This window comes from Camarhynchus parvulus, chromosome 10, assembly GCF_901933205.1.
Source record: "Camarhynchus parvulus chromosome 10, STF_HiC, whole genome shotgun sequence".
Taxonomy (NCBI): domain Eukaryota; kingdom Metazoa; phylum Chordata; class Aves; order Passeriformes; family Thraupidae; genus Camarhynchus; species Camarhynchus parvulus.
In genome coordinates, this window is record NC_044580.1 from 19,048,690 (window position 1) to 19,074,801 (window position 26,112).

The window sequence follows — 26,112 nt, forward strand, 5'->3', positions numbered from 1 at the left end:
ATTTATTCACTATTTACCTTTTGGAGGCTCTCTGCTCTTACCCCTGCCAGGTTTTTCCCCAGGTTTGGGTTTTCCCATGTTGCTTCCCCCTATTTCTTGCCCATTTTCCCCCACATTTCTTCCCCATTTCCCCCAAAGTACCTCTCCCAAAATGACCAATTCCTGACACAGCCAACTCCCTAAAAATCCCAATATTGGATTGCAAACATCCCTGTGAAATTCCAGAGGAAAAAACCACAAGCATGTGAAAACACAATCCCCTTATTTGAGCTAAGGGTTCTCTGGGTTGGGGTGTGTTTGGAGCAGCAATGAGAATTTCCAAGGGTTCTCTGGGTTGTGCTGTGTTTGGAGCAGCAATTAGAATTTCCATGCCACAGTGTCAGGAGTTCTTAGCATTTATAAATGCTCACTCCTGCAAGTTAAAAATCCTGGGCTGTAATTCCCACTCTGGGTCTCGCCAGGCACTTTTCAATCATTTCTCTCTGCTAATTTTGGTGTCACCCTCATTTCTTTTGAAAAGATTCATTTTGAGCAAATTTGTAAATGGCCCTGATGTGTTCTACAATTTAGTCAATTACTGTTTCAGCCTGCAAACCTCCTGGGAAACGGAACATACATGGCCTCAAGGTACGAATTTCAATAATTGTTTCAGGAAAGTTAGATGGATTTGTAATGCTGTGTTCCACTTATTGAAATGTCAAATGAAACTGCACTTTCTTGAGCTCTGACAAGCAGATTTTTTTTTTTAATTCTGATTTTTTTTTTCCCTTTGGCGAGGGTGGGAGAAGGATTCATCTGCAAAATGTTGGCTGTGATATCTATATTTATATATGTGGCTTTATTCAAAATGGGTTTGCCTTTTTGTTTTTAACCTCTGCTAATCATGTTCTTAAATTTTAGTAGTTCATTTATCAGCTGCTGTCTGCCACTACTTCAAAGCTTTTAAACCCCCACCTCGTTCTGTGATTTCAGTCATTTATCCAATTGTGGAAGGCACCACAATGGAATTAGTTTAGATTCTTGATTCCTTATTGCTCCTACAATCAAATGGAGGGGACTATAAACGCATGAAGCGATTTTTGAGTGTTTAAAATGAGAATAAACCCTGAATTTCCCACCCTTCCCCAGTGCATCCTTTGCGCGCTGCGGCCCCGGAGCGCTGCAGCCCGCTAACCTACATCCATCCGTCAGCCAGCAGCGTGCCTAGCAACCAGCTCATTAACCTTCCCCGCCAGATGAGGCATCCGTGGCAAATTACAGGTTAATTAGCAGGGTGTCCCGTGAGCAGGGCTGTGCTCAGGCTCCTCTCTCCTCTCCTGCAGGTGAACACGCGGGCGGGGGCCGGCAGCGGCGCCTCCGAGGCCCTGCCCAGCAACAGGTAAGGACCTGCTCCTCCCTCCTGCCCTTCTTCCCCCCTCAATTCCCCGTTTTTGGGACCCAGAGCAGAGCCCCACACCCTGCTGGTTCTGGGAACGCTGGGGTTGGGGGGGGTTCTGGTGGCATTCCCGTGGATGATGGGTTGGGGCTGATGGGGGATGCTCCCCACGGGTTTGTGCTGGGGAAATGGGGGTTTGGTGGATGTTTCAGGAGAAATTGGGGTTTGCTGGTGGAGAAATAAGGATTTTATGGGTGTTTCAGGGAGAAATCAGGGTTTGATGGGTGTTTCAGGAAGAAATCAGGGTTTGCCATTGCAAAAGTGAGGGATTGGTGGGAATTCCTGGAAGAAATTAGCGTTTGATGGGTGTTTCAGGAAGAAATTGGGGTTTGCTGCTGGAGAAATGGGTGGAGAATGGAAGAAATTGGGGTTTGGGGGTGTTTGAGAAATTAAGGGGGAGGTGGAGGAAGAAATTGGGGTTTGCTGCTGGAGAAATGGGAGGTTGCTGAGAATTTCAGAAAGAAATTGGGGTTTGATGGGTGTTTCAGGGAGAAATGGGGGTTTTGGGGGTGTTTGAGGAGGAAATGAGGGTTTGCTGGTGGAGAAATAAGGATGTTATGGGTATTTCAGGGAGAAATCGGGGTTTGATGGGTGTTTTGGGGAAAAATGGGGATTTGCTGGGCATTTCAGGGAGAAATCAGGGTTTCATGGGTGTTTCAGGAGGAAATTAGGGTTTGCTGCTGGAGAAATGGGGGATTGCTGGGGATTTCAGAAAGAAATGGGGGATTGCTGGGAAGTTCAGAGTGAAATGAGGATTTGCTGGGCGTTTCAGGGAGAAATCAGGGTTTGATGGGTGTTTCAGGAAGAAATCAGGGTTTGCTATTGCAAAAATGAGGGATTGGTGGGAATTCCTGGAAGAAGCTGAGGTTTGATGGGTGTTTCAGGGATAAATGGGGTTTGATGGGTGTTTCAGGAGGAAATGGGGTTTGATGGGGGTTTGTAGGGTTTGCCGGTGGAGAAATGAGGGTTTGGTGGGAATTCCTGGAAGAAATTAGGGTTTGATGGGTGTTTCAGGGAGAAATCAGGGTTTGCTGGGGATTTTAGGGAAAAAATCAGGGTTTGCTGCTGGAGAAATGAGGATTTGCTGGTGTTTCAGGGAGAAATGAGGATTTGCTGGTGTTTCAGGTGGCTCTAACTTTAAAAAGCACTGAGGTGCAATTGGGCTGAGCTCCTTTGGCTGCCCCAGTGCCAGGGTCTGTGTTCAGCTCTTTGTTGCTTGTTCATTCCAGGACTCCTTGATTTGAAAGTTTGATTCCCATTCATAGGTTTGTACCAATAAATAACCCAAATAATAAACTTAGGTAGGTTTGTTAGGGTGGGCTAGGATTTCCAAAAAATCCTTTCAGCTCAAGTGCCTGTTTCCTACAGTTCCAGCCAAGTTTTGGAGTCCATCCCCTTTATCTTGCTTTTTACATTCCAGCCCTAATTTGAAAACTCATATTAAGGTCTTAAAATGAAAGAGAACTCGTTCTCTGTTTTTTTTTTTTATTTGTTTTTCAAATGCTGGAGGATAAACTCCTTTTTATTACATGAATTGTTACAGGAAGTCATAATACTGGTGGTAAAAACCTACAAAAAAACCTTTCTGTATCCTTAAAAAGAAATAAGGAGGGTCTGGCTCCATCTTCTTCCTACAAGAGCATATCTGAGCCATGGGAATAGAATTCTCTGGAGGCTCCTTTCAACCTAAATTATTCTATTATTCTAATAAGCACACAGTATTCCATTTATCTGTGCATCAGCATCCTGCTCCCTTTTCTCCCTGGGAAAAAGGAAGGGAAAAGGAAAGTTGTGAAGAATAAAAAGGTGAATTACCACAGATTAATGTGATCAGAGGGGCACTTTTGTGGTGCTTTGGGCACGTTTGGGGGATGAATTTTGGGGGCCTGTCCTGAGGCTGGGACAGTCCCACAAATCCCATTTTCACTGTGGGAGATCCCAGCAGCAGGGCTGGGGTTTTTCCCCACTGGAAACCCCATCCAAAACCAGTAATCCCAGTTTGCTGCTCCCTTTGGTGGCTCTGTAATTGTGGAGATTTTAAAAAATCCCAGCCTGGCAAAGTTTGCCCCATCCCTGGGGGAACATTCAATCCCACCCCCAAACTCTTCAATGGGAAGAGAATAAATCAGAATATCTGTGTGCTCTGCAGTCCCCCCAGGCTGAGCTAAATAAAGCTGATTTTTCTGTCACTGCTGCTGCTTCCTTTCAGTACCTCCTGTACTTTGAGCTTGTTCTTCAAGTGCATTGAAAATGAAGCTTCTAGAAGATTCTTGTCACCTTATCTGGTGGTTAATTGCCGTTCCTTTTCCAAAACCCTCTGCACCAGGAGTTTTGTTTTTGAAGTAATTGAAAGTCTCTCTTTGTTTCATGTTCACAAATTGTTAGTCATGAAAGATGACAAGATCAACTTATGTTTCCTTGGAAAACTTAATTTTTCTTTAAAGCAGTCGTGGGAACAAGAGGCCTATTAAAGAACAAAGCCACCAAATATGAAATCTGTGTTTTCACTGTTCCTGTTAATAATGATCTGTGATCAAGACACGTGCACAGCCCTTTCAAGAATATATTATTTTTTTTTTTTTTTTTAACTTCAGTAATAAGAGCAGAATGTCCCTTTGAGATGAAGTTTTGCAGACGTTGCTGCCCTGGCAGTTTGTTGTGCTGAAGCTCCAAGGAGCAGAGTTTGTCAGGAAAGGAGGGGAAAAACCAGGATTTTGTGGGTTTTTGAAAGAGTTTGAGTTGTGAGATTTTGGAGGAGTTTGAGGGCATTAAAGGTTTCACCCTTCAACTCACTGAGCTGAGAGGCGGGGCTTGGTGAAGTTCTCGTGGAGGAAATTAAAGTGAGGTTTGGTGTGTTGGTTTTGGGATGGATTCTCCTACAAAAGCAAAGGGATTAAATTAACAGGAGTTTTGTTGTGTTGGTTTGGGAGTGAATTCTCTTGGAAAAGCCAAGGGAAGAAATTCAAGTGAGTTTTGCTGTATTGGTTTTGGGAATGGATTCTCCTGGAAAAGCAAGGGGAATAAATCAAAGTGAGTTTTGTTTTGTTGATTTGGGGGTGGATTCTCCTGGAAAACAAAGGGAAGAAATTAACGTGAGTTGTGTTGTATTGGTTTGGGATGGATTCTCCTGCAAAAGCAAAGGGATTACATTAAAGTGAGTTTTGTTTTGTTGGTTTGGGGGTGGATTCTCCTGGAAGAGCAAACAGATTGAATTAAAGTGACTTTTGTTGTATTAGTTTGAGGGTCGATTTCCCTGGAAAAGCCAAGGGAAGAAATTAAAATTAGTGGGTTTTTTGTTGATTTGGGGGCGGATTCCCCTGGAAAAGCCAAGGGAAGAAATTAAAGTGAGTTTTGTTTTGTTGGTTTGGGGGTGGATTCCCCTGGAAAAGCCAAGAGATTCAGCAGGCTGCCCTGGGATGGGTGCCCATGGAAAGCTGGGCTCCCTTTGGGGATTCGGGCATGGCCTGAGGTCCCAAATCAGGAATTCTGCCCCAGCCTGGGTCCCTGGAGGTGGAGGTGACATCCCTGGAGCTGAGATCCACAGCAATTCCGGGAATCCTGCCTTGGGGAGCTCAAAAACCAGATTAGCACAGGAAAACTGGGAGTGAGCCGCATTTTCCTGGGGTTTTTTGAAACCCCTGGCACGTGAGAGCAGGAGTTAAACACCCAAATTTATTTTAAATTTCCCTCTTAGAGCTGGTGAGCAATAGCTTGTGTCCCAGCAGGTTGTGCAGTCGGGTGTCTAAACCAGCTGGAAGGTGGAAAATCCATTGATTTTTTTTTATTATTATTATTTTTTGAGCTGTTCATTGCTTGTTCATTGCTGCTGTCTGCAGTGCTGGCTGCTCTCACCACACCTTCCCCTTCAAGTTTAATCTCAGAATATGGAACCACAAACTCCCCTTTGTGTTCCTCACTTTGTCTGACTGAGTGAAATGTTAAAAATAATTGCTTTAATTTTTTTTTTTTTCTTTTCCAGCTTGAAGAAGTCCTCTGCAGAGCTGAGGAAGATCCTTGCCAATGGCCAGGTGGGTGCTTTGGCTGGGGCACACCTGGTCCCTGGGTGGAGCTCCCAGCTCATGCAGCTGAAATGTGATTTTTTTAACCCAAAATTGGGGGCCATGAGAGCCTTCAGGGTCCTGATTTGCTTTTATTGGCACAGAAATTTGCTCCCCACTTCTCAAAAATTGCTTTAGCTGCAGATGGATGGAGGCCCCTCAGTCAGTTTTGGGTAACTGAGTGAACTGCTCACTTGTCAGCCTCACCTCAGAGATGGAAATGGGATTAGATATTTGGTTTTTCGTGTGGGATAGTTATTTTTTTATTTACTTAGTGTATTGTTAGAACCCTGGTGAGTGGGAATTTTGGACTTTCTGCACTGACAAACACTGACCCCCAAGAGAACCCTGCATTGCACCTGAGAGTGTGGAGAAAGCTTCCAGAATTGAATGATAAAATTAAGATTATAGGTGTGTGGTTTGGTTAAAAGGGTGCAGTAAAGAATCCACAGTTTTTATTTACAGGAATATTAGAAGGTCCTGTGCATGAATTGATTAACAACCTGCTGAAATTCATTTCATTGCCAGTGTGTGTGTTTATTAAATGTCTCTGTTTCTGGGTAGTTTACAGATTTCCTTTTCAGATTCTTATGGGATAGAACTCTTGTTTTTGCAGGTGTAACCTGGTTTTTTCACCAGAATAGGTTGTTATGTAAACTGATTTTCACTCTTGGAGTTCATTTCTCATGGGAGCTCCACGGGCTAGCTGTTAGTTTAGTTGGAATAGCAATAAAGCCTGATTTTACAGTTTACTGTAAAATAAATTTTATTTTATAAGGTTTTATTTATATGCAACAAATGACCTTAGTGGGGTTTGGGGCAGAAGATGCTGAAATATTTGTCAGGTTCTTGCAAGGAACCGCTCTGGAGTCACCTCAGGGTTGTGGATTTGGGCTGGGAGGGATCTCAGAGCCCAAAGTGAAAATCCTCTTCCCCTGCTCCAGGGAGCTCCAGGCCCTGTCCTTGGACACTCCCAGGGATGGGGAATCCAGAATTCTCAAGCAGCCACATAAATATATTTGAATATATAAATATATTTTATATGTAAATAAATATAAAATATTAAAAATGTTATATGTATTTATTATATATTCATATAAATAAATCTAAACTATATAAATTAAAAATTATAAATATATAAAATATATAAGAATATAGAAAAATATATAGTTTATATATTTTAATATAGAAATATATGTTATACACATGAATAAAAATATAAAATTAAAAGTATATAATATATTTATGTTATTTTTTATATTTATAAAACCAAATATAAAATATATTAAAACAATACATCTTATATATATAATATATTATATGAATATTTTTATTCAAAATAAATATATATTAATATATAAATGTATTTATAAATAAGTAAAATTATGAAACTAAAATAAATATACAAAAGATATATTTTATATTTATTTTATATTTATTTTATATTTATTTCATATTTATTTTATATTTATTTTATATTTATTTCATATTTATTTCATATTTATAAAGCCAAATAAATGTATTTTAATATAGAAATACATCGTGCCAGGTTTGGCAGCCTTGGAGGGAGGCACGTGTCCACGGAGCTGCCTATTAGGCTCTATTGACTGAGACATCTGTGTCACTGCAAATAAAAGACTCTTATTGATTTTCTTAACTGCTCTTCACTTCCCCTCTGCCTCGGCAGGCTGAAATCTTCATTATCTCCGATGCCTATTCAGTGTCACACAATGACCTCCGCAGGCCTCGTTGGCATTTCATGGATCAGGGGCTGGGCCTGGCAGCCGGATCAAGGTTCAGCTTGGTGCTGGCCTTCAGCCTCACCTGGGATATTTTGAGGGGAAAAAATTAGATTTTTTTTCCCTCCAAAAATTAGATTTTTTTTTCCCCCCTCCAAAAATGAGGTTTTTTTTCCCCCTCCAAAAATGAGATTTTTTTTCCCCCCTCCAAAAATGAGATTTTTCCCCTCCAAAACGTGAGCCCAGCGCTGCTGAGTCCCTGGGTACAGCTGGAAATGGGGATTTTAGGCTGAGTTCAGTGCTCTCAAATTCCTGATATTTTAAAAAAATATTTTTTTATTATTTTATATTAGTTGTTATATTCCTGAATTTTTAAATTTTTTTTTTTAATATTTCAGAATTGCCAGGTAAATAATGTATTTCCCTTGGTGGCTTGAGATTCTGGGAGTAGCAGCAGCAGGTGGCTGAACTTGCAAATCAGGGTGGTGCTTACTCTGCTATCACTGATTTATTTTAAAGTGATTTATTTTAGAGTAAAACCCCAGAATGGGAGTAAAATCTCGCTGTGGTTGGCTGAATTTGGCATTTTATTTGTTCTGAACTACAGAGAACAAGGGGTTGGTGTGCCCCGCAAGAGATTCACAGGTTGGTTCCCTGGGGTTTTGAATTTGAAAACCAAACTTCTTCTTGTGATACTAAAAATGTTACTTAAACTCACTGGAAAAAAAAACAGAAAAGAAGGATTAAATGCTTCTTCTTATGATATTAAAAATGTTACTTAAACTTACTGAAAAAAAAAAGAAAATAAGGATTAAGTGCTTCTTCTTATGATATGAAAAATGTAAGTTAAATTCACTGAAAAAATTTTAAAATTAGGTACTTCTTAAGATATTGGAATTGCTACTTAAAACCCACTAAAAAGAAAATAAAAATGAAATATTAAACTTAAACCAAATTTAGAAAAATAAGGATTAATAATCTCTTCTTCTGATATTAAAAATGTTACTAAAACCCACTAAAAAGAAATAAATAATTCAGTTTTAATACTACTTTTTAGTCAGCCCTGATGGGAGTTAATCTGCTTTTTGTTGAGAGGAAATGAGATTTCAGTTGAGTTCTGCAGAATTTTGGTCACAGATCCACAACTGGTGGTGGGTTCCTGGGTGAAACTTCAACTTTTGTTCATTTTGGGGGGATTAAGTCGCACTTAACCATTACTTAAGTCTGCCCTGGGTCATTATTTTTGATTATTTTTTGGCAGTTTCTGCTTTGAGGCATCCCTAATGATATTCCCCCAGTAGTTTCCATTTAGCTTTAATAAGGAATTCATATTAATCATTAAAAGAAGGGGACGTGATTCTTCAAGATAATCAAATATTGACAGGTTAGAAATAGCTTTCTGCCCGGCCTCATTGATAGAGGTGATGTGATATAAATATTTATTTCTTTTCTGTCACTCAGGGTAAATGCCACCAATTGATTCAGCATTGATAGAGTGTCACCAGTTCATAAGGAGCACTGCAGTGCCTGTGCTGCCCCATTAGAGCCTCCCTGCAAAGGGGATTTGCTAAAGCTCCTCACTGGGCTCTCAATAATGCACAAAACCCATCCTGGTTTCACCAGGATTCATTGGCCATTTGGCTTTTAATAATTCACAAAAACCCACCCTGATTTCATCAGGATTCATTGGAATTTGGCTGTTTATTTACAAAAAGCCTGTCTTGATTTCACCAGGATTCATTGGCCATTTGGCTATTAATAATTTACAAAAACCACCCTGGTTTCACCAGGATTCATTGGGAATTTGGTTGTTTTTTTTTACAAAAAACCCACCCTGGTTTCATCAGGATTAGTTAGGAATTTGGCTCGTAATAATTCACAAAAAGTCCACCCTGATTTCATCAGGATTAATTGGGAATTTGGCTTTTAATAATTTACCAAAAAACCCACCCTGATTTCACCAGGATTAATTGGGCATTTAGATTTTAATAATAATTTTTAAAATTTACAAAAAACCCGCCCTGATTTCACCAGGATTAGTTGGGAATTTGGTTGTTAATAATTCACAAAAACCCACCCTGATTTCATCAGGATTAATTGGGAATTGGACTATTTATTTACAAAAAAAAGTCCTGATTTTGTCAGGATTAATTGGGGATTTAGCACTTAATAATTTACCAAAAATCCACCCTGATTTCACCAGGATTAATTGGGTAATTGGTTATTTATTTACAAAAAGCCCACCCTGATTTCATCAGGATTCATTGGGAATTTAGCTTTTAATAATTTCCAAAAAGCCCACTCTGATTTCACTGGGATTAATTGGGAATTTGGCTATTTATTTCCAAAAAACCTGCCCTGGTTTCACTGGGATTAATTGGGAATTTGGTATTTATTTCCAAAAACCCACCCTGGTTTCATCCCCCAGCCAGTGGAAGGGAGGGGTGCTTTGTTTGCTGCTCCCTGCTTGGTTTTCCACGAATTCCTGAATTTTCCAGCCCATCCAAGTTGGGGTTGCAGGTTTAACACCTCCCTGCTGTAAGGAGAACCTTTTATGATGGAGAATCCAGTTTTCCCAGTAGGATAAATAAATCAGCCCTTGCTTTTGGCACCTTTATTTGAGCCAGTAAATCCCATTTTATCTCCCATCAGCTGCAGCTCCTGCCTCCAGCCCAGCATTCCTGCTTTTTCCTGGAATTCCGGGTGCCTCAGAGGATGGAGCTGCTCCTGTCCCTGTCCTTCAGGGAGTGATGTGGAGAAAAATTCCCTTTTCCCAGTGGGAAACAAGCAGGAGAGCAGGGAATGTGCTGGATGTCTCCAGTTCTGCTCAATTCTGAGGAACCTCCAAAAAAATCTTCTCTTTTGCCCCACCAGGATGCAAAAATACAAATTTGTTGTTGGTTTTGTGGGTTCATTGGATTTCCTTCAGAGTGATTGGGAATTGCATGCGTCTCCTGCATTTTTGGGGATGCAGGAGGTGTTTACTCCAAGGCTGGAGGATTCAGGTCCTCCAGCTTGGAAGAGCAAAATGCTTAAAATTCCCGAGTCTGCATCCTGAGAGAAATTATTTTTGTTTTAGGGGTCCACTGTAGATTCTTTGCATATTTTAAATCCCATTAATGAGCAATTGCTCCTCATGGGGAACAACTTCCCCCCTTTCGGTTTGCATTTCCTGATGAATGCAGTAAGCCAAGGAGCTTTCAGTAATGAAATAAATGTTAATTTTCATCACAAACCTTGGTGTTGGAATGGGCCCTCCTAAAAAAACTGGCCCAGGTTTAATTACAAATAAATAATAAAATCATCACCTTCTATTTTGAGTTGTCTCCACTCAGGTTTTCCCATCCCTGTGTAGCAATTCCAGTGAGAAACCACAATTTTTTGCTCAGGTAGTGAAAGGAAAAACCATCAATTTTGGATTAATCATTTCTGTCCTTGCAACTTCTTTTAAATCAATAGAATATTTCATTTTCTGGTCATTAGAAATGCTGAGTATTGACTCTTTGGGACATTTGAGCTTGTTATCATCACTTGTGTTAATACACAAAAATGACATCTTTAAGCAGCCAGGCCAAGTCATGTGAAATATTTAACTTGGTGTCCCATAAAATACAAGTAATTACTGAAAATGAGTTAATGTTTCCTAGAAAAATATCTTTTCAAAGCAGGATTTGCTCAAACATTTTCTACTTAAAATGATCAGGCAACGGGGGAACCTTTCTGGAAAAGAAAATTGCTTTTAACCCAGAATTAATTCTGTTCCAAATATTTATTTTAAAGTATAAATGTGCATTGCAAAAACGTCTTTAATGGGATTTTTAAATTTGTGCCAAATCAGAGTAACTCTGCTTGTCCAGGAGAAGGTTGAACTGTGGATTTACATTCCAGTTGCTTCTCAGGCAATATGTTAAGCTGTTCTAAAACCCATATAAAATAAGGTGCCAAATTCAGGAATTTGTGCAGTGCTTTTATCAGCTGAGGATCCGAGTTGTCCCAGCGAGCAGAAAAAACTGAGGCAAAGAATTTGCTGTGTGTTTCAAGGAAAATCACTTGGATTGGGATTCCAGGCTGATTTTTCTGTAGGTAAAAAATGTCCAAACTGAGCTGTGCCAGAGCTGCCTCTCGCTGAGGCTCAGCTGTGTGATTCCAGAATCAATCCCAAACTTTTCCAGCTGCCAGGGTTGTTCCCATTCACCTCCAACTTTGGCTCTGCTGATGTGCTGCTCTGGAGCCCCTTTTCCTCTCAGCAGCAGTGCCCTGACCCTCTTGAGCTATATTATATCATTCCATTTTGACACCTTTTATCAAACTTTAATGAAATGACCCAGGCAAACAAATTGTCATTAAACTTTCCATCACTTTGTCCCTTGGTATCGTCTTTTATAAATTGGACAGCAAATGTTGTATTGATCTTCTCGTTCTTGCAGCTGAACTTGAAATGACCCAGACTGCTTGTTGTTTATGGCCTGGAGTTGCTTTTCCTTGACATTTCCATCCCCAGCATGACATCTCTTTTGTTTTTCTTCCTTTCTTGTGGAGATGAATGAACAAGACATTCGATACCGAGACATCCTCGGCCACGGCAACGGAGGCACCGTCTACAAGTGAGTGGGGGTTTCACCTCAAACCTGCCCCAAAATTCAAATTTCACGACGTTTTTACTTTTTTACATTTTGGGGTCTGGGCAGGCCCTCGCTGCTCTGCAGGAGAGCAAATCTTAATGTAAACTTTTAAGCCGTTCTGGGGTGTTTAATTCTGGTTTTAAACGGGGCTTTGAATCTTTTCTGGGAGCCAGTTGGGGGTTCACAAGTGGGATTTGGGATGGCCTGGGTTGGCCTCCAGGATTTGGAATTCCTGCTGGCTCACCTGGGGGTGACAGCAGTGGGATGTGGTGGCAGCAGAGCCTTCAGGATCCCTCACCCCCTTTTGCTGCTCTGCCTCCCTCCCAGCCTGATCAACTCCCCCACATTTTGGTGCAGAAGCTCCAGCCCTGCAGCCAGGATTAATTTTAATACTGTAAAAAATTAAAACGGCACAGATAGGACTCTCCTGTTGAGAAAACTCCTGCTTATGCATCGTGCAAAGTTTAAACTACAGAATGTAATATCTGGGACTTAATAGTCTGCAGTGGGGTATGAAAAATATTCCTGTGGGAATTAAGAAATCCATACTTTGTCAGAAAGCCTTGAGGGAGTAATAAAGGTTTCCTCCAGAGAGCTGTTTACCATATACAGTAACCCAGCATCCCATTAGGGTTTTGTTTATACCTTAGACATTTTAACTTTGATATTAACATCCCCCCTAAAATGTTTTAAAAGCCATAGTACCTTTAGTTTGGTTTCTAATTGGCTGCCAGCATTGCAAAACAGCTCCTGGCACAAGGTTGGGTGGAAATGGACTCCCAGAGCCTCCAAAGGGGGAAATGCAGCCTTGGGATGGACTCTTAAAAATCAGGTTGGCCCTGGGGGTGGAAGGTGCTTCAGAAATCATTTCTTGGAGAAGGATGTTCCTAGGGCTTGAGGAAATGGTGTTATTTTCTGATTTTATTTGAGCTATGAGAGAGAATGTTGAGCTTTAGAGCTCAGCCTTGTTGGTGTTGGGTGGAGAGGCAGAGAAGGGAATTGGGGTAAAAGCTGGATGTTCCTGTGTGACACCACCCTGTGTTCCTGAGGCTGTGCAGCTGGGATCCCCTGCCTGGAGGGGGGCTGTGACAATTCCCTGCCCTCAGGGGAGGGACAGTCTCACCTGGAGAGGCAGGAGCCCCTCCTGTGTCAGGGAAGTGCTTCTGTGGCTCCTGTTCCTTTTTATCCCATTGTTATTTGAAGTCAGCAGCTTTGGGGACTTTGGGGTTTCTCCAGGACAGGAGTCACTCCAGCCTTTTCCAGGGAATGGGTGCTGGTTTGGGTGTGGATATTTCACAGATTATCATGGAATCCTCCAATGGTTTGGGCTGGGAAGGGGGCTCAGTTTATCTCATCCCACCCCTTTCCACTGGCCCAGGGTGCTCCAAACCCCTCCAGCCTGGCCTTGGACACTCCAGGGATCCAGGGGCAGCCCCAGCTGCTCTGGGAATTCCAGCCCAGCCAGGAATTCCTTCCCAAAATCCATCTCAATCTCCCCTTTTCCACTCTGAAGCCATTCCCTGTGTCCTGTCCCTCCATCCCTTGTCCCAAATCCCTCTCCAGCTTTCCTGGAGCCCCTTCAGGCCCTGCAAGGGGCTCTGAGGATTCCCTGGATCCTTCCCTTCCCCAGGGGAACATTCCCAGCTCTCCCAGCCTGGCTCCAGCCCTGCGACAAAACCACCTCAATCCCCCCCTCCCAAAAAGTTCCCAATTCTCCCAGTCTGGCCGAGCATCTCTGCCCCAGCAGGCAATGAGGGACTCAAACTGGGATCCTCCCAGGTGGCTGCAGTGCCCCAGGCACGGGGAGCAGCCCAGGGATATTTTATTCCAGTGAATCAATGAGCATTTGTCAGGTGCAATGAATTGCAGAGCTTGGGCGCTTTCCCTCTCCGGCGTGGGGCTCCTGGCTCGGGGAGGAGCGGCCGTGTGGGGATCGATGTGCAGCTCAACAGCCAGCCTGTCTGCACCCTCCCTTTCATCTTTTTGCTATCCTTACCTTGTATTTTTTATTTTTTTTTTTAATCCCCCCCTCTCTTCCCTGAGCTCTTTATCCTGCCTCATATCCATTATGGCAGTGAAATATTCCCGGCGTTCCAGGGACACAGGAGGCTGAGCAAAAACCTCCCAGCCTCTCTTTTTTCCATGGAAAAACTCTTCTATTGGAATAGTTTATTGAGATTGAGGTATTGATCAGCCCTTCTGCTCCCCCCTGGCTGGAAGTGTGGGTTGGTTCTCTTTGGAAGCCTGTGTTTAGTTAGGAAACATGGGATTTTTTTAGTTAGAAAATGGATTTCATTTATTTGAGTTCTTTACAGCTGCGAGTGGTTTATGGCTTGGAGAAGAGGTATCTTAGCTTTATTTTTATGACAGTATAATTATACTTTAGAAATACACTTGATTACTGTGTGGAGCAAAATTGTTCCACTATATTGGCTCGGCCAATATTGCTATACAAACAACTTTTCAGTCAATTGAGCCTGGTGAAAAATCAATACTTTATAGCAATATTTCTAGGGAGAACTTGCTGAATCTAAATGTTTTTCCTGTTCTAAAAAGAAGGGATTTTATAGTTCTTTGACAGCTTGTTCTGCCCCTACCTTTTGATCCGCTGTTTGCTTAATTAAGGAACGATAAAAATTCTCGTGTTAGATATGGCAAAACCAGTTAATTAGCTTTGCTTTTTGGTTGCTTGCATGTTCAAAAATATGTGAGAAAATAGAAAACAAGCCCGAAGTGTCTATTGAACATTGCAGCAGAAAGCAGGAATTCTTCCAGTGCCGCTGAGGGGGCAGAGTGTGCCCTGTTTTGGGTAAAGATTGTCAAAAAAAGGGGAAGATCTGCTGTAGCAAAGCCCCTGAGGGTGCTGCTCTCCTGTTTGCTAGGAGCTGTAGGTATTTGTGTCATCTGCTCTGATTGCCGCTGCCCATGCAGTATTTAATTGCAATTTTATGCATTTTTTGAAACTGAGCTGCCCATGTGGCAGGACATCTCTGGATTTGCTTAAATTGCTTTTTTTTTTTTTTTTGGAACAAATCATTCAGTGGTCAGCCCAAAAGGCATTTAAAGGCTCTGCTTTGTGCTGCATCTTTGGGCTCCATCGGTGCCTGCAGAAACCTCTCTGAGGAGATCTTTCCTTAGGTGAGGGATTTCCTTTGGAATGTCTGGATGTGCCAGCCAGTTAAATTAAAGCAGCTTCATCAAATTATTTAGACCTCAAATCCTTAATTTTGTTTATTTTGAACCTAAATATTACAAAGTGCAAGTGTTTATCTCTGGCAAATAATTCCTCTGCTAGATCTTCCTCACACGATGTGTCTAAAGCATCACTATTTCCTTTATACAGGAGCAAAATGAAGGTTTTATCCTTATTTTGTGTTCTTTACTTTTTGTTTTTCAAGGAGAAAGGAGAAGTGAGATGTCCTGAACTCTGTTTGGGGCAGGGCACATCCTCCTGGGATTTGTTTTACAGTGAGGTTTTGTAGCTCTGTGGGTTCTGTTGGAGTCTCCAGCAGCAGGAGCATAAAGGAAAAATAACCATAAAGCCCCAATGATGCCCTAATTAATTTGGGAGTTACCAGGATCTGGGAGAGAGGGAAGGAATGGGAACATCAGTTCCCATCTTAGCAAAGTGCTGTGAGAGCAGAAGGCTTCACTTGGAAGTTGAGTAATTGGGAGAGAAGTGGCTGTGGCTGATGTCCCACGCTGGAAGATTGGATAGCCTGGAAAGCAGGGAGAAATGAGGGAGCTTAATTTGTCTGAGCAATTTCCTGAGCAATTCTGCAGTGTGGTGGAACATTCCAGCATCTGCCCTTCCCCTCATCCCTCCCCCAGCCAGCCTTGGGGTGCCCCATCAGCACATGGAATGGAAAGTGTGGGAGACAGCTGGGGCTGCTCCATAGCCTGGAATCCATCCTGGGATGAAGCTGGGCATCCTCTGGCACTGCTGGGGCAGCTCTGGAGCAGGTGATGCCCCAGGTTTGGATTTTATATTTTCACATTCTGTGCTGCTTTACTGGGTGGGTCTGGGTTCCCATGAGGGGATGGTGAGCTCTGTGCACAGAACGGGGAGACAAAACAATTCCTGCTCCAGCTGGGGCACCAAGGACAAATGATCCAAATCTCAGCCCCAGAGCACAAACACCGTGGGCTGGAGAGAGAAAAACAAGCAGGGTGGGACTGCAGGGGCTAAAGCTGAACTTGGACAGCCTCACTGGTGGGTGATTCCCAGAAGAGGTTCTCCCAACCTTTCCCCACAGTTCTTGTCCCAGCCTGGTGCTCAGGGAGGGGTCACAGGCAGGTTCAGTCACTTGATTGGCATCAAAACACCTCTTTGACCCTTGGAAGTCTTCAAATTGCATCTCCCTTAATTCCTGGGGAGGCATTTCCCTTGATCTCCTTTCCTGTGCATTCATTTTCTGCTTTTCTCATTTGGATTTATTTTTAGTCCCACTGAAGGTGTTGGAGCAGCCCTGCCTGGCTGAGTTAGAGGTGTTCTCCTGGATTTTGTGATTGTAGTGGGGTTTGGAGAAGACTGACCAGTGCCACTGGTCACTCACTGCACACTGACCAGTGCCGCTGGTCACTCCCTGCACACTGACCAGTGCCTGCTGGTCACTCCCTGCACACTGACCAGTGCCGCTGGTCACTCCCTGCACACTGACCAGTGCCACTGGTCACTCCCTGCACACTGACCAGTGCCTGCTGGTCACTCACTGCACACTGACCAGTGCTGCTGGTCACTCCCTGCACACTGACCGGTGCCTGCTGGTCACTCACTGCCTGTGACCCCAGCGGGCGCTCGGCCCCCCCATAAAATCTGTTCTGCACAAAAGTGCATGAAATGAAGATAAAGTACCTCCTTGGAGCCTGACAAAACCCATTCCTCTGCAGAATGGGAGCTGCAGTGAAAGTAAATAAATGAATGGACAGCAATCACAGCCTAGTTGATGAAACTGTTCAATTAAAGCACAGGCATTTACATGGTGTAATTTCCCTAAATTGCCAATGAGCCCCTTTAGACACAACCAGTGTTCAAATTGATTTCAGCATTGATTTTGGCTGAAGCTGATAAATTTCTGCTTGTTAGTTAAAGTAATTTTGCAGAAGACTTTGTAGTGCAGTATTGAAGTGTTCATTTAGCTGATGGTTAAAAGAGGAGTTATTTACAGAGGGTTCTACTGTTGGGCTGAGATGGGACAATTCCCTGGTCATCTTTTTACTTTTAATTTTTAAGCTTCAGTATCCAATCAATACGTTATTGAAACTGATTAAAATGTATCCAGCCAGCTGCCTATGGCTGTTTAATTAGAAACTGGATGATTCTTAAATTAAAGTTGTTTTGTTTGTGGTGGATGTCCATAGCTGGGAAGATGGAGCGAGTGGGAAATGGGAGTTGGTGCTGGTTAGCAGTGAGTGAGCCGGGGTGAGGGCCCAGGGCTTGCCCACCCTCCCAGGGAGCAATTCCTTCCAATATTCCAATATCCATCCCTGCCCTCTGGCAGTGGGAGCCATTCCCTGTGTCCTGTCCCTCCATCCTTTGTCCCCAGCCCCTCTCCAGCTCTCCTGGAGCCCCTTTATGTGTTGGAAGGGCTCTGAGGGTTCCTGGATCCTTCCCTTCTCCAGGTGAACACCCCTCATGTTGGCATCTTAATTCCTGCCACCAGAGAATGTGAGGCAGGTTTTGGCTCACACTCTGGCTTCATATTCCTTTCCTAAAATTGTGATGGGTTCATTCCAGGCTTTCTGCCACGTGGGATAACCCACATCAGTCAGAGCTCAGGGCTGCTCTGCTGCCTCTTGTCCTTGCCTCTTGTCCAGCAGGTGGATCCATCCCTGTGCCTGCAGCTGCTCTGGGTGCAGTTTAAATCCAACTTAAATCCAGCAGGTATGGTCTGGGTGACCTGATGGCACTGGGTGACTCACTGTGGGTGCTGGTGGCACTGGGTGGCCTGGTGTGGGTGACCTGGTGCGGTGGGTGCTGGTGGCACCTGACTCTGCTCGAGCTCAGTGTCCATTGCAGGTGTCTCTCAGAAATGGGTTCTGCCCCGCAATGGGATGGGCACAAATCCCATTTCTGGAGCTGCCCCTGAATGTTTGGCTGCAGGAGGGGGGGAGGAGTCCCTGAGTGGTCACAGATGGGAGGAGGAGCAGGCCACCGCACGGAGCTCAGGGATCCTCACTCCCTGTGCTCGGATTCCAGCACTGAGCTGGGTTCAGTGAGACTTTGCTGCTCCTTTCTGCAGCCTCTGCTGCCAGCTGTGCTCTTTCCCCCAAGTTTGAGCATTCAGGCACCACTGTTTGCTGTTTGTTTGCCACTTCCCCAGCAAATCATTTTGCAATCAGCACTCGAGCATCTGCGGTGGCGTTTCAGAGGAGGGGAGGTTGTGCTGTGAACCAGCAGAGCCCCATAAAAGCTCCTTTCTCCAACTGCTGTGCACTTTGGCTTCCCTGATTTAACAGCTACAGAGTCGGGCTAATGTGTTTGCTATTGCAGGAGGCAGCAACTGGCAAAGTGGTTATTTCCTAGGAGCAATTTGAATTTCTTTCTTTGGATGGCCGTGGGAGTACGTGACACTGCTGTCACTGCCCTGCCACAGACAGGGGCAGCACCAGGGCAAAAAAAAAAAGGGGAAAAAAGGAAAAAATGAGCAAATGTTGGGTGGTTTGCTATGTGGGGCTTGCAGCTGGTGGCTGGGTTCCTTTTGCCTGGCTCTGGCACAGCTTTGTGCTCCTGGTTGCTTCTCCTCAGTGTCCAGTTTGGCTCCTCCTGTGCCCTCACGTCTGGAGGTACTGCTTGCTGCAGCTTTTCATTTCTGAGCTCACATGAGAAGCTTCAAGCTTTTATTTCTGTTTGGGGCCATGGCAGAGGGTTTCCAGAGAGCTTTGGGGTGTGGGTGTGGAGATCTTCCTCTGCAGCTCCTCAGTGCTGAGAGGAAACCTTGGAGAAATGGGAAAAGATTTCCCAGCCTTTGGAGGGAAATGATGCCTTGCTGTTTTTAACAGATGTGGGTGATGCTTTCATCCCAAGGTGTGAAAGAAACAAGGCAGAGAGAGGAACCAAAATATTCACTTGTGGTTTTACTCTGTGGCCTGGGAAGTCCAGGTGGCAGGAAAGGAGGAGCTGCAGAGCTGCAGCACGGGGACAGGCCGTGGGAGAGGCAGGGATCTCCATCCTGGGGAGGAATTTCTCCCCAGCCTCCCATCCCTGTGGCAGTGGGAAGCCATTCCCTGGGTCCTGTCCCTCCATCCCTCGTGGCACCAGCCTGAGGTGTTCCTGGGCTGGAGCATCCCTGGCTCTTGCAGCCCCATCTCTGCTGCCTCCCTGGCACTTCATCACTTTGTCATATTTGCTGATGTTGGTGATATTTCTGACTGACTCATTGGCATAGCAGACAGGTCATGGCTTTCCCTTGAATCCTTCAGGCTTGCCAAGGAATATCTTATTGATTAGAAATTGTTTCCCTGGTTATTGTGGGGGAGGAATAAAGGGATTTATCCTGGTGGCCAGAGGAAGCAGATCCTGTGCTGCTCCAGGCTCCTGCAGTTCCGTCCTTATGACAAAATAAATGTAATGGATTTTGGCTTCTAGGTAGAGATTACATTTGTTTTGGGGTTTAACACAAGACTAAACTCAGTTTCTAGTGAGCAGTTGCTGTGTTTGATGGGAAAAGCTGCTGGAAAAAGCTCAGGGGTCTTTGCAAACTCAGCCCCTGCTTGTGATGTGACCATTGTTGTGTTACTCACACATGGGCAAGGGGTTTGCAATTATAAAATTAGGAAAAAATTCAGAATTGGTGTTTCCCTTGAGTTGCCTGCAGGTTGCAAGCTATAGTTGGTTCTTTGCTTGCCCTGGAAGGAATTATCCCACAACCACAGCATCCTGCAGCTCCCTCTGGGCTTTAGGGAAAATTCCTCACAGGGAAGAGAGAAAATTGTTGGTTTGAGCAAATTGAAAGAGAGAGAAGTGTTTTGTTTGCCATCTCAGCTATTTATTAGGAGTTTATTAGCTCTTGATTAAGAATCTGCTGCATTTTCTCTCAAGTTGGGTTTGTTTTCCTTCTGTGTTGAGTAGAAATTCATCATATTCAGTGTATGAAGTTTTTAGCATTAAATATTAGGAAGGGCACTGGTTTATTCCATGAGGAGCCCAGGGCACTGACATTCCTCCTTGGTTTTCTGTATCTCAGGAAGAACAAATCAGGTAATGTGGATTTAATTTCAAAAGTTCCCCTTTTTTTCCTTAAAACACAAACCAGCTGCTTTTGATGCTCCCAGTTGTTAATTTGCTTTGCTGTGCAGCCACAATTCCTCTCTGGGGTTGGGGGGAGATGCTGAGGAGCTGGGAGATGCCCCAGAGCCCCATTCCACTTTTCCCTGGTATTGATTTTGATTTTCTGGGACACCAGGGATGCTCTCTGCAGTCCATCACGAGTTTGGCTTAGCTGCAGGGCTTTGTTCAAGCACAGTGCTTGCTCCCACACCACCTCTCTCATTTATTCCCCAAAATAACCCAGATTTTGGCCACAGCACCCCTGAGGGACCAGAGTGGACGAGACAAAGTTCTGCTGAAGGACTTGGCTTGTGTGGGGCACTTCAGGGCTTCAGATGGGGTTTTTATAGCCAGGGGTAATGAAATATTTGACAAAACTGTGCCAGCCTTGCCTGCTGGGAGCTGCTGGGATGGGTGCAGGGGCTTGCATGGTGAGTTCTGGTGGGAATGTGGAGGGAGGGAGGGAAATTGCTGTTCCCCAGTGGGGATTTTCCAGGCGGGCAGTGTTGGAGTCTCTGTCCTTGCCTGGGACAGTGGGGTGGTGCCAGGGCAGGCTCTGTGTCCCTGGGAGAGCTCCCCACCAGGAGATGCTCCTTGACAATGTGGGAATTGTCCCTGCCCATGGAAAGGGTGGAATGGGATGGGATTTAAGGCCCCTTCCCACCCAAACTATTCCAGGATTCTGTGCTTGGAGAGCGAGATCCCCCAAAACCCAGCTTGGTGCTGAGCATCCCCTGCTCCTCCCTGCAGGGCACTGCTCAAGCCCTCACCGGGTTTTGGGGTTTTTAGGAGTAGAACAGCTGGTTTTAGCTGGTTTTTAAGGATTTTCCTGCCATCCTGGAAGATTTTGAGTGCATTCCCTGAAAGGTTCCCAAGTTGCTGAAGGAGGTTTTGCTGCTTTTCTCTGCCTGGTTCTACAATGGTGGGTTTGGCTGCTTCGCTTCCGGAGGTGGCACCAGAATCTGGGAGGTGAGACTTTGAGTGGGAATTTTGGTTTAATCCCCTCACAGACGTCCATGGATTGACTAAAAGTCTGGTTTTCCTCATGCTGTGCTCACTGTCCTGCAGGATTTTTGTGGTTCATCCCTCAGAACCTGCATGAAGGTGTTAAATTCAGGATCTTGCCGCGCTGCCTGCAGCCAAAATGATCAATTCCACCTTCCAGTCCCACAGAACATCCCAGAAAATCCCTTTTTCCTCGGAAGGGGTAATTACTGCAGCAGCTCCAGCCTAATTTGAAGCGTTGGCTGTTAATTAAAACACCACAGAGGTGTAGGGTTGTCTTTTGGTGTAACCAAAGCTCCCATCCCAGCTCCATTAATCACTTTGCAGTTATTGTGCCGCGGAAGGCCAGGACAACTGAGATGCTGGATCAGCCTGGAGTAAACAAATTCCTGCCCTCCTGGCATCCCCCAGGCCCAGCCCAGGGCTGCCTGCTCTTTGTGATCCAATTCCCAGCCATAATTAAATGTTCACTTGGTGCTGTCAGTGCTCTGTAAACCAAACCAGGTACCTGCCCTCTGCTGGAACCCGAGCCCAGCCCTCCACGGATGAAGTGGCGTGCATCATGATTAAATCATCACCTCCTCCCTTCCACCCGCTCCCCAACAGGAGATCTGTCCCATGGAAAATGGATCAGCTTTCCTCAGCAGCTAATTAAGCTGTCCAGTGGGGTCCCAATTAACCCAACAGATGTGGAGCATCCCTTCCCAACCCCTCCATCCCTTATTCCTGCTCATCCTAAACCCAGGGTGTTTCCCCACTGCTGGGTTCATGGATTCAGCTCCTGTTCTGTCAGAGTTCCCATGGATAATCTCATTTTTTACACTGATTTTTTTCCCTTCTGCCTCGCTAAATCATTTTTTTCCTCCCCTGAAATCCTGGAAATCATCCTAAATCCAGGGTGTTTTCCCACTGTTGGTTCATCTCCAGAGCTCCTGGATTCATGGATTCAGCTCTATCAAAGTTCTTCCCATGGATAATCTCATTTTTCACACTGATTTTTTTTCCCCTCTGCCTTGCTAAACTGTTTTGTTTCTCCCCTAAAATATGGGAAATCATCTTAAATCCAGGATGTTTTCCCACTGTTGGTTCATCCCCAGAGCTCCTGGATTCATGGATTTGCAGATTCATGGATTCAGCTCCTGTTCTATCCAAGTTCCCATGGATAATCTCGCTTTCTACACTGATTTTTTCCCCTCTGCCCTGTTCAACTGTTTTTTCCCCCTCTAAAATCTGGTGCCAATCAGTTCCATAAATGTTCATCCAGGAGTTACTAAATTAAGGTGAAGTTTTTAGGAATTTCCAAGCCATTACCAGAAATTAGGGGGAGCGCTCAGGGTTATAAATACGATTAAATGACATTTTTGCCCTGTCTGAGGGTGATTTTACACGCAAAATCCCCAACTATTAAAGCTTTTCTTCTTCAGCAATAATTGCTGGAGGTACAGAGAGGTGAAATATTAGAGTTCTTTAAAGTTAGTGCCACGTCTCTGCCAATGCCGCCATAAATCAGAGTGAGGCAGTAAAACCAGTGAAGAGGAAAACCTTTAATGGTTTTGTTTTTATGCAAAATTACATTGGATTTTGAGGTTTTTATTTTTAACTTCCTTTATTTTCTCACGTTTTCGTGGTTAGAAATATTCAAGTCGTTGTTAAATAGCCAGTTTTGGGTGTTTCTCCTCAGAAATTAAGACAAACTGCTGTTGAAATACTCTGGAAAATTATTTTGGGTACATGGGAACATCACCAATAATTCTTTCTATCTTTATATGCACCCTCTGATCACCAAATAAATGCAGGAATTGAATTTTGCTGAGATTTTCTGTGAGTCCTTAAATTCTGAGAAAGGATTGGCCATAATCTGCTTTAATTCAATTTATTTGGTGGAGCAGCTTGTCTCTGAAAATACCCATGGGACTGAGATAATCCTGATTTTCCATGAAAATTCTGAATAATGGTGATAATCTCAATTAATTCCATTGAAAGAAAATGGGAAAATGGATAAATTCGAGGTTGGACTCAAAGATTTTAGGTTGGACTTAATTTTGGAAGTCTTTTCCAACCTAAATGATTCTGTTAAATTCCCGTTTATCGTTTATTTTTCTGCTGTATCAAAACCTTCAATGTGTGTATTTTATATCAAAAATAAAGATACAAACCCCTATAAATGGTTCCCTTGTAAATATATTTCTGATCCCTTGTTTTCCTCAGTTTTCCTTTAGAAATGCTGGATAAAATCGAATTTACAGAAAATCCATGGGGTAAAATTAATTTTTCTGTGAAATGAGTGTATTTATATTTCACATCCTTTGCTGAGGCAATTTTACATAATCTCAAATTATTGAATTTTTTCCTCACCCAGGGCTTACCATGTCCGTAGTGGAAAAATCCTGGCAGTGAAGGTAAGAAATCCCAGATATTTTATTTTTTTTCCCAGTTTTTCCTGCCCTTGCTTTCCTTCCCTTCCCTCTGATTTTTGGCTCTCAATTTCATTTATTGCATTAATTAATTTATTTACAGGAAATTTATTTATTTAGTTAGTTAGTTACTGTAAATTTAGTCATTCCCAGTGAGCTCAGATTCCCAAAATTCAGGATTTTGCCTCAGGGAATTGCCTGAAAAATCTCACATTTTGGTCCTCCAAGGATGTTTCCAGGAGCAGTTGGGCTCCTTGATTAAACCTGGAATTTGTAGGTTTTTGTGGTCAGGAAAAATCCCAATTTTCTCTGAAATTCACTTAAAACTGGGATAAAATAATAGCAACAATGGGGCAGATCTTGGATGCAACTTGTGAATTAAATTATGCTTGTAAATGAAATTATTAATTATACTATGGATTAAATTATTAATTGTATATTATATTAATTAAGAATTATATTAATTATTATTAGTTCATATGCAGAAAAATAAGCCAAAAAAAGTAATTTTGTGGGTTTTTTAAATGATAAAATCCAGATTTAATTGCACAAGATAACCACAAACCTGTTGACTAAAACATTTCCAGCTGGTAAATAATCAACCCAATGCTAATAATCCACACCACAATCCCTCAGTGATGCACCAAATTCCATATTTTGCATAACCTTAACCTCCAGAGGACTTAATCCCTTTTTCCAGGTCGCTTTTTCCTCTTTAAAGGGGAAAATCCCAGTGAGAACCATGAATCTGCACTGCTTTTTGCCACTCTCCCACTGCTTTTAGCTGCAATTCCAGTGCAGCATTTGCTTATCATTATTACCTTTATTATTTATTACCCCTGCCCACAACACCCCGAATTTCCTCTGAGCTGTGCATACCGCAAAAGACAAGGATGCCTTAATTAAATTAAAGCAGAATATCTGAGTTTGACCTGTGATTTTTGCTCTGCTTCCCTTTAGTGGAGGCAGCAAATGGAGGGAGGCAGCAGTGACAGCCCGTGATGAATTGCTGTGTTTATTCTGGGTATTTTAATGGCCTCTCCCTAATTCAAATTGAGCAGGGAGTAAATTATAATTCAGTCACTCAGCTGCTGGGCCTCACCTGACAGCTCAGCCTCAGAGTGCTGGGGGAGCACAGCCTCAGGTGGATTCCTCTCTCCAAACTTCACCCTGGCCACGAGCAGGGGCTCCAAAATCGCTGAATTTTGGGCAAAAAAATCATTAGGAAGATGCAGCTTGGTCAGGAAGATCAGAGGCCTTCCCAGAGGACTTGCATGTCAGTTTAAATTCATTTTTAAAACGTTCTTCTGGTCCAACATCCATCCCCAGCTCAACTCCAAAGTTCACCCTTTTCCCTGGGCCTGAGGGCTCCAAAATCACTGAATTTTGGGCAGAAATGTCATTAGGAAGATCAGAGGACTTCCCAGAGGACTTGCATGTCATTTAAATTCATTTTTAAAAAGTACTTCTGGTCCAACATCCATCCCCAGCTCAAGCATCTCACCCAGCTGTGACCCTGGGCACACTGAGGGCATCCCAGGGAAATGATGATTGGTGCTGCAAAGTTCTTGGTTTAGGGAAAAAAACCCCAATGATTGAATGTTCCCAGGGAGATTTTGGATTCCCCATCCTGGAGTGTCCAAGGCCAGGGCTAGGAGCCCCTGGGATGGGGAAGGTGGAATGAGATCCCTTTAAGGGCCTTTCCCACCCAAACCATCCCAGGATTCCAGGAATTTGCATCCAAATCTTCATTCCCAGCTTCATCCTCAGCAGCAATGACTCTGAGGAGATTTTGTTTTTGTTTTGTTTTGTTTTGTTTTGCTGTAACACAGTTCCAGCCCATGCTGGAAACTGCCCCCTTGTGAATCCCTGGAAGTTTTTTTACCTCTGCAAAACAGGCTTGGAAATTTCGTACAAAAGGAGATGATAAATGCAGGTTAAGGTGAGATATAAATAGTTTTTTCCTCTTTTTGTGCTGCAAATAAAGAAATTTCCTCCAGCCTTGGCATGCGGTGGGGTCACACAAGCCACACGTTTCCAGCTGGAAGAAAACAGTAAAATAATTCTGCAGAGGAAGTGAGGCAGGTCTCCCCTAATTAATTTTGGGGTGAAATAATCTTGTAGTTGCGCTGTCTGTGCCCTTCCCTTGGTGTCCTGACCACCTGGAAATGGGGAAACTCTGCTTTCCCAGGTTATCCTCATTACTGGGGTGTTTGTAATTAGGGTTGGTGCAAATGAGCCCCAGACCTTTCCTCATTCTAGGCCTGGCTTTGGGATGCCAGGGATGTTTTTGCTCCTGGGGTCAGAGAAATCCCTCGCTGGGATGAGAAGTGAGTGAGATAAAATTTTGATTTGACACCCCTGACAAGATGGAATTTGGTGAAGTTCAGAGAACACCACTGGTGGGATCCCAGCAGATGAATTTCTGAGGTTCTCACGCTGGAAAAAATGTAAGTGAATATTGTTGGCAAATGATTATTGATCTGGACAAGTGTGTTAAATGTTTCTTGGCAGCCCTGTACTCCGCTTACAATTTAGTTTAGTGACAGCTTTTATAAATAACCCTGGAG

The 26,112-nt window shown here is 43.6% G+C and overlaps 1 protein-coding gene across 2 annotated transcripts in view; it reads left to right on the forward strand.

Annotated features, from left to right (window-relative positions):
* The window catches only part of MAP2K5 (mitogen-activated protein kinase kinase 5), a 117,648-nt gene that overhangs the window by 18,361 nt on the left and 73,175 nt on the right, over window positions 1–26,112 (forward strand). For both annotated transcript variants that reach the window (XM_030955117.1, XM_030955118.1), the window contains exons 5-9: window positions 587–627; window positions 1,323–1,378; window positions 5,415–5,463; window positions 11,772–11,836; window positions 23,488–23,527. In XM_030955117.1, coding sequence (XP_030810977.1) covers window positions 587–627; window positions 1,323–1,378; window positions 5,415–5,463; window positions 11,772–11,836; window positions 23,488–23,527 — 251 coding nt within the window. The remainder of the gene's footprint in view (window positions 1–586; window positions 628–1,322; window positions 1,379–5,414; window positions 5,464–11,771; window positions 11,837–23,487; window positions 23,528–26,112) is intronic.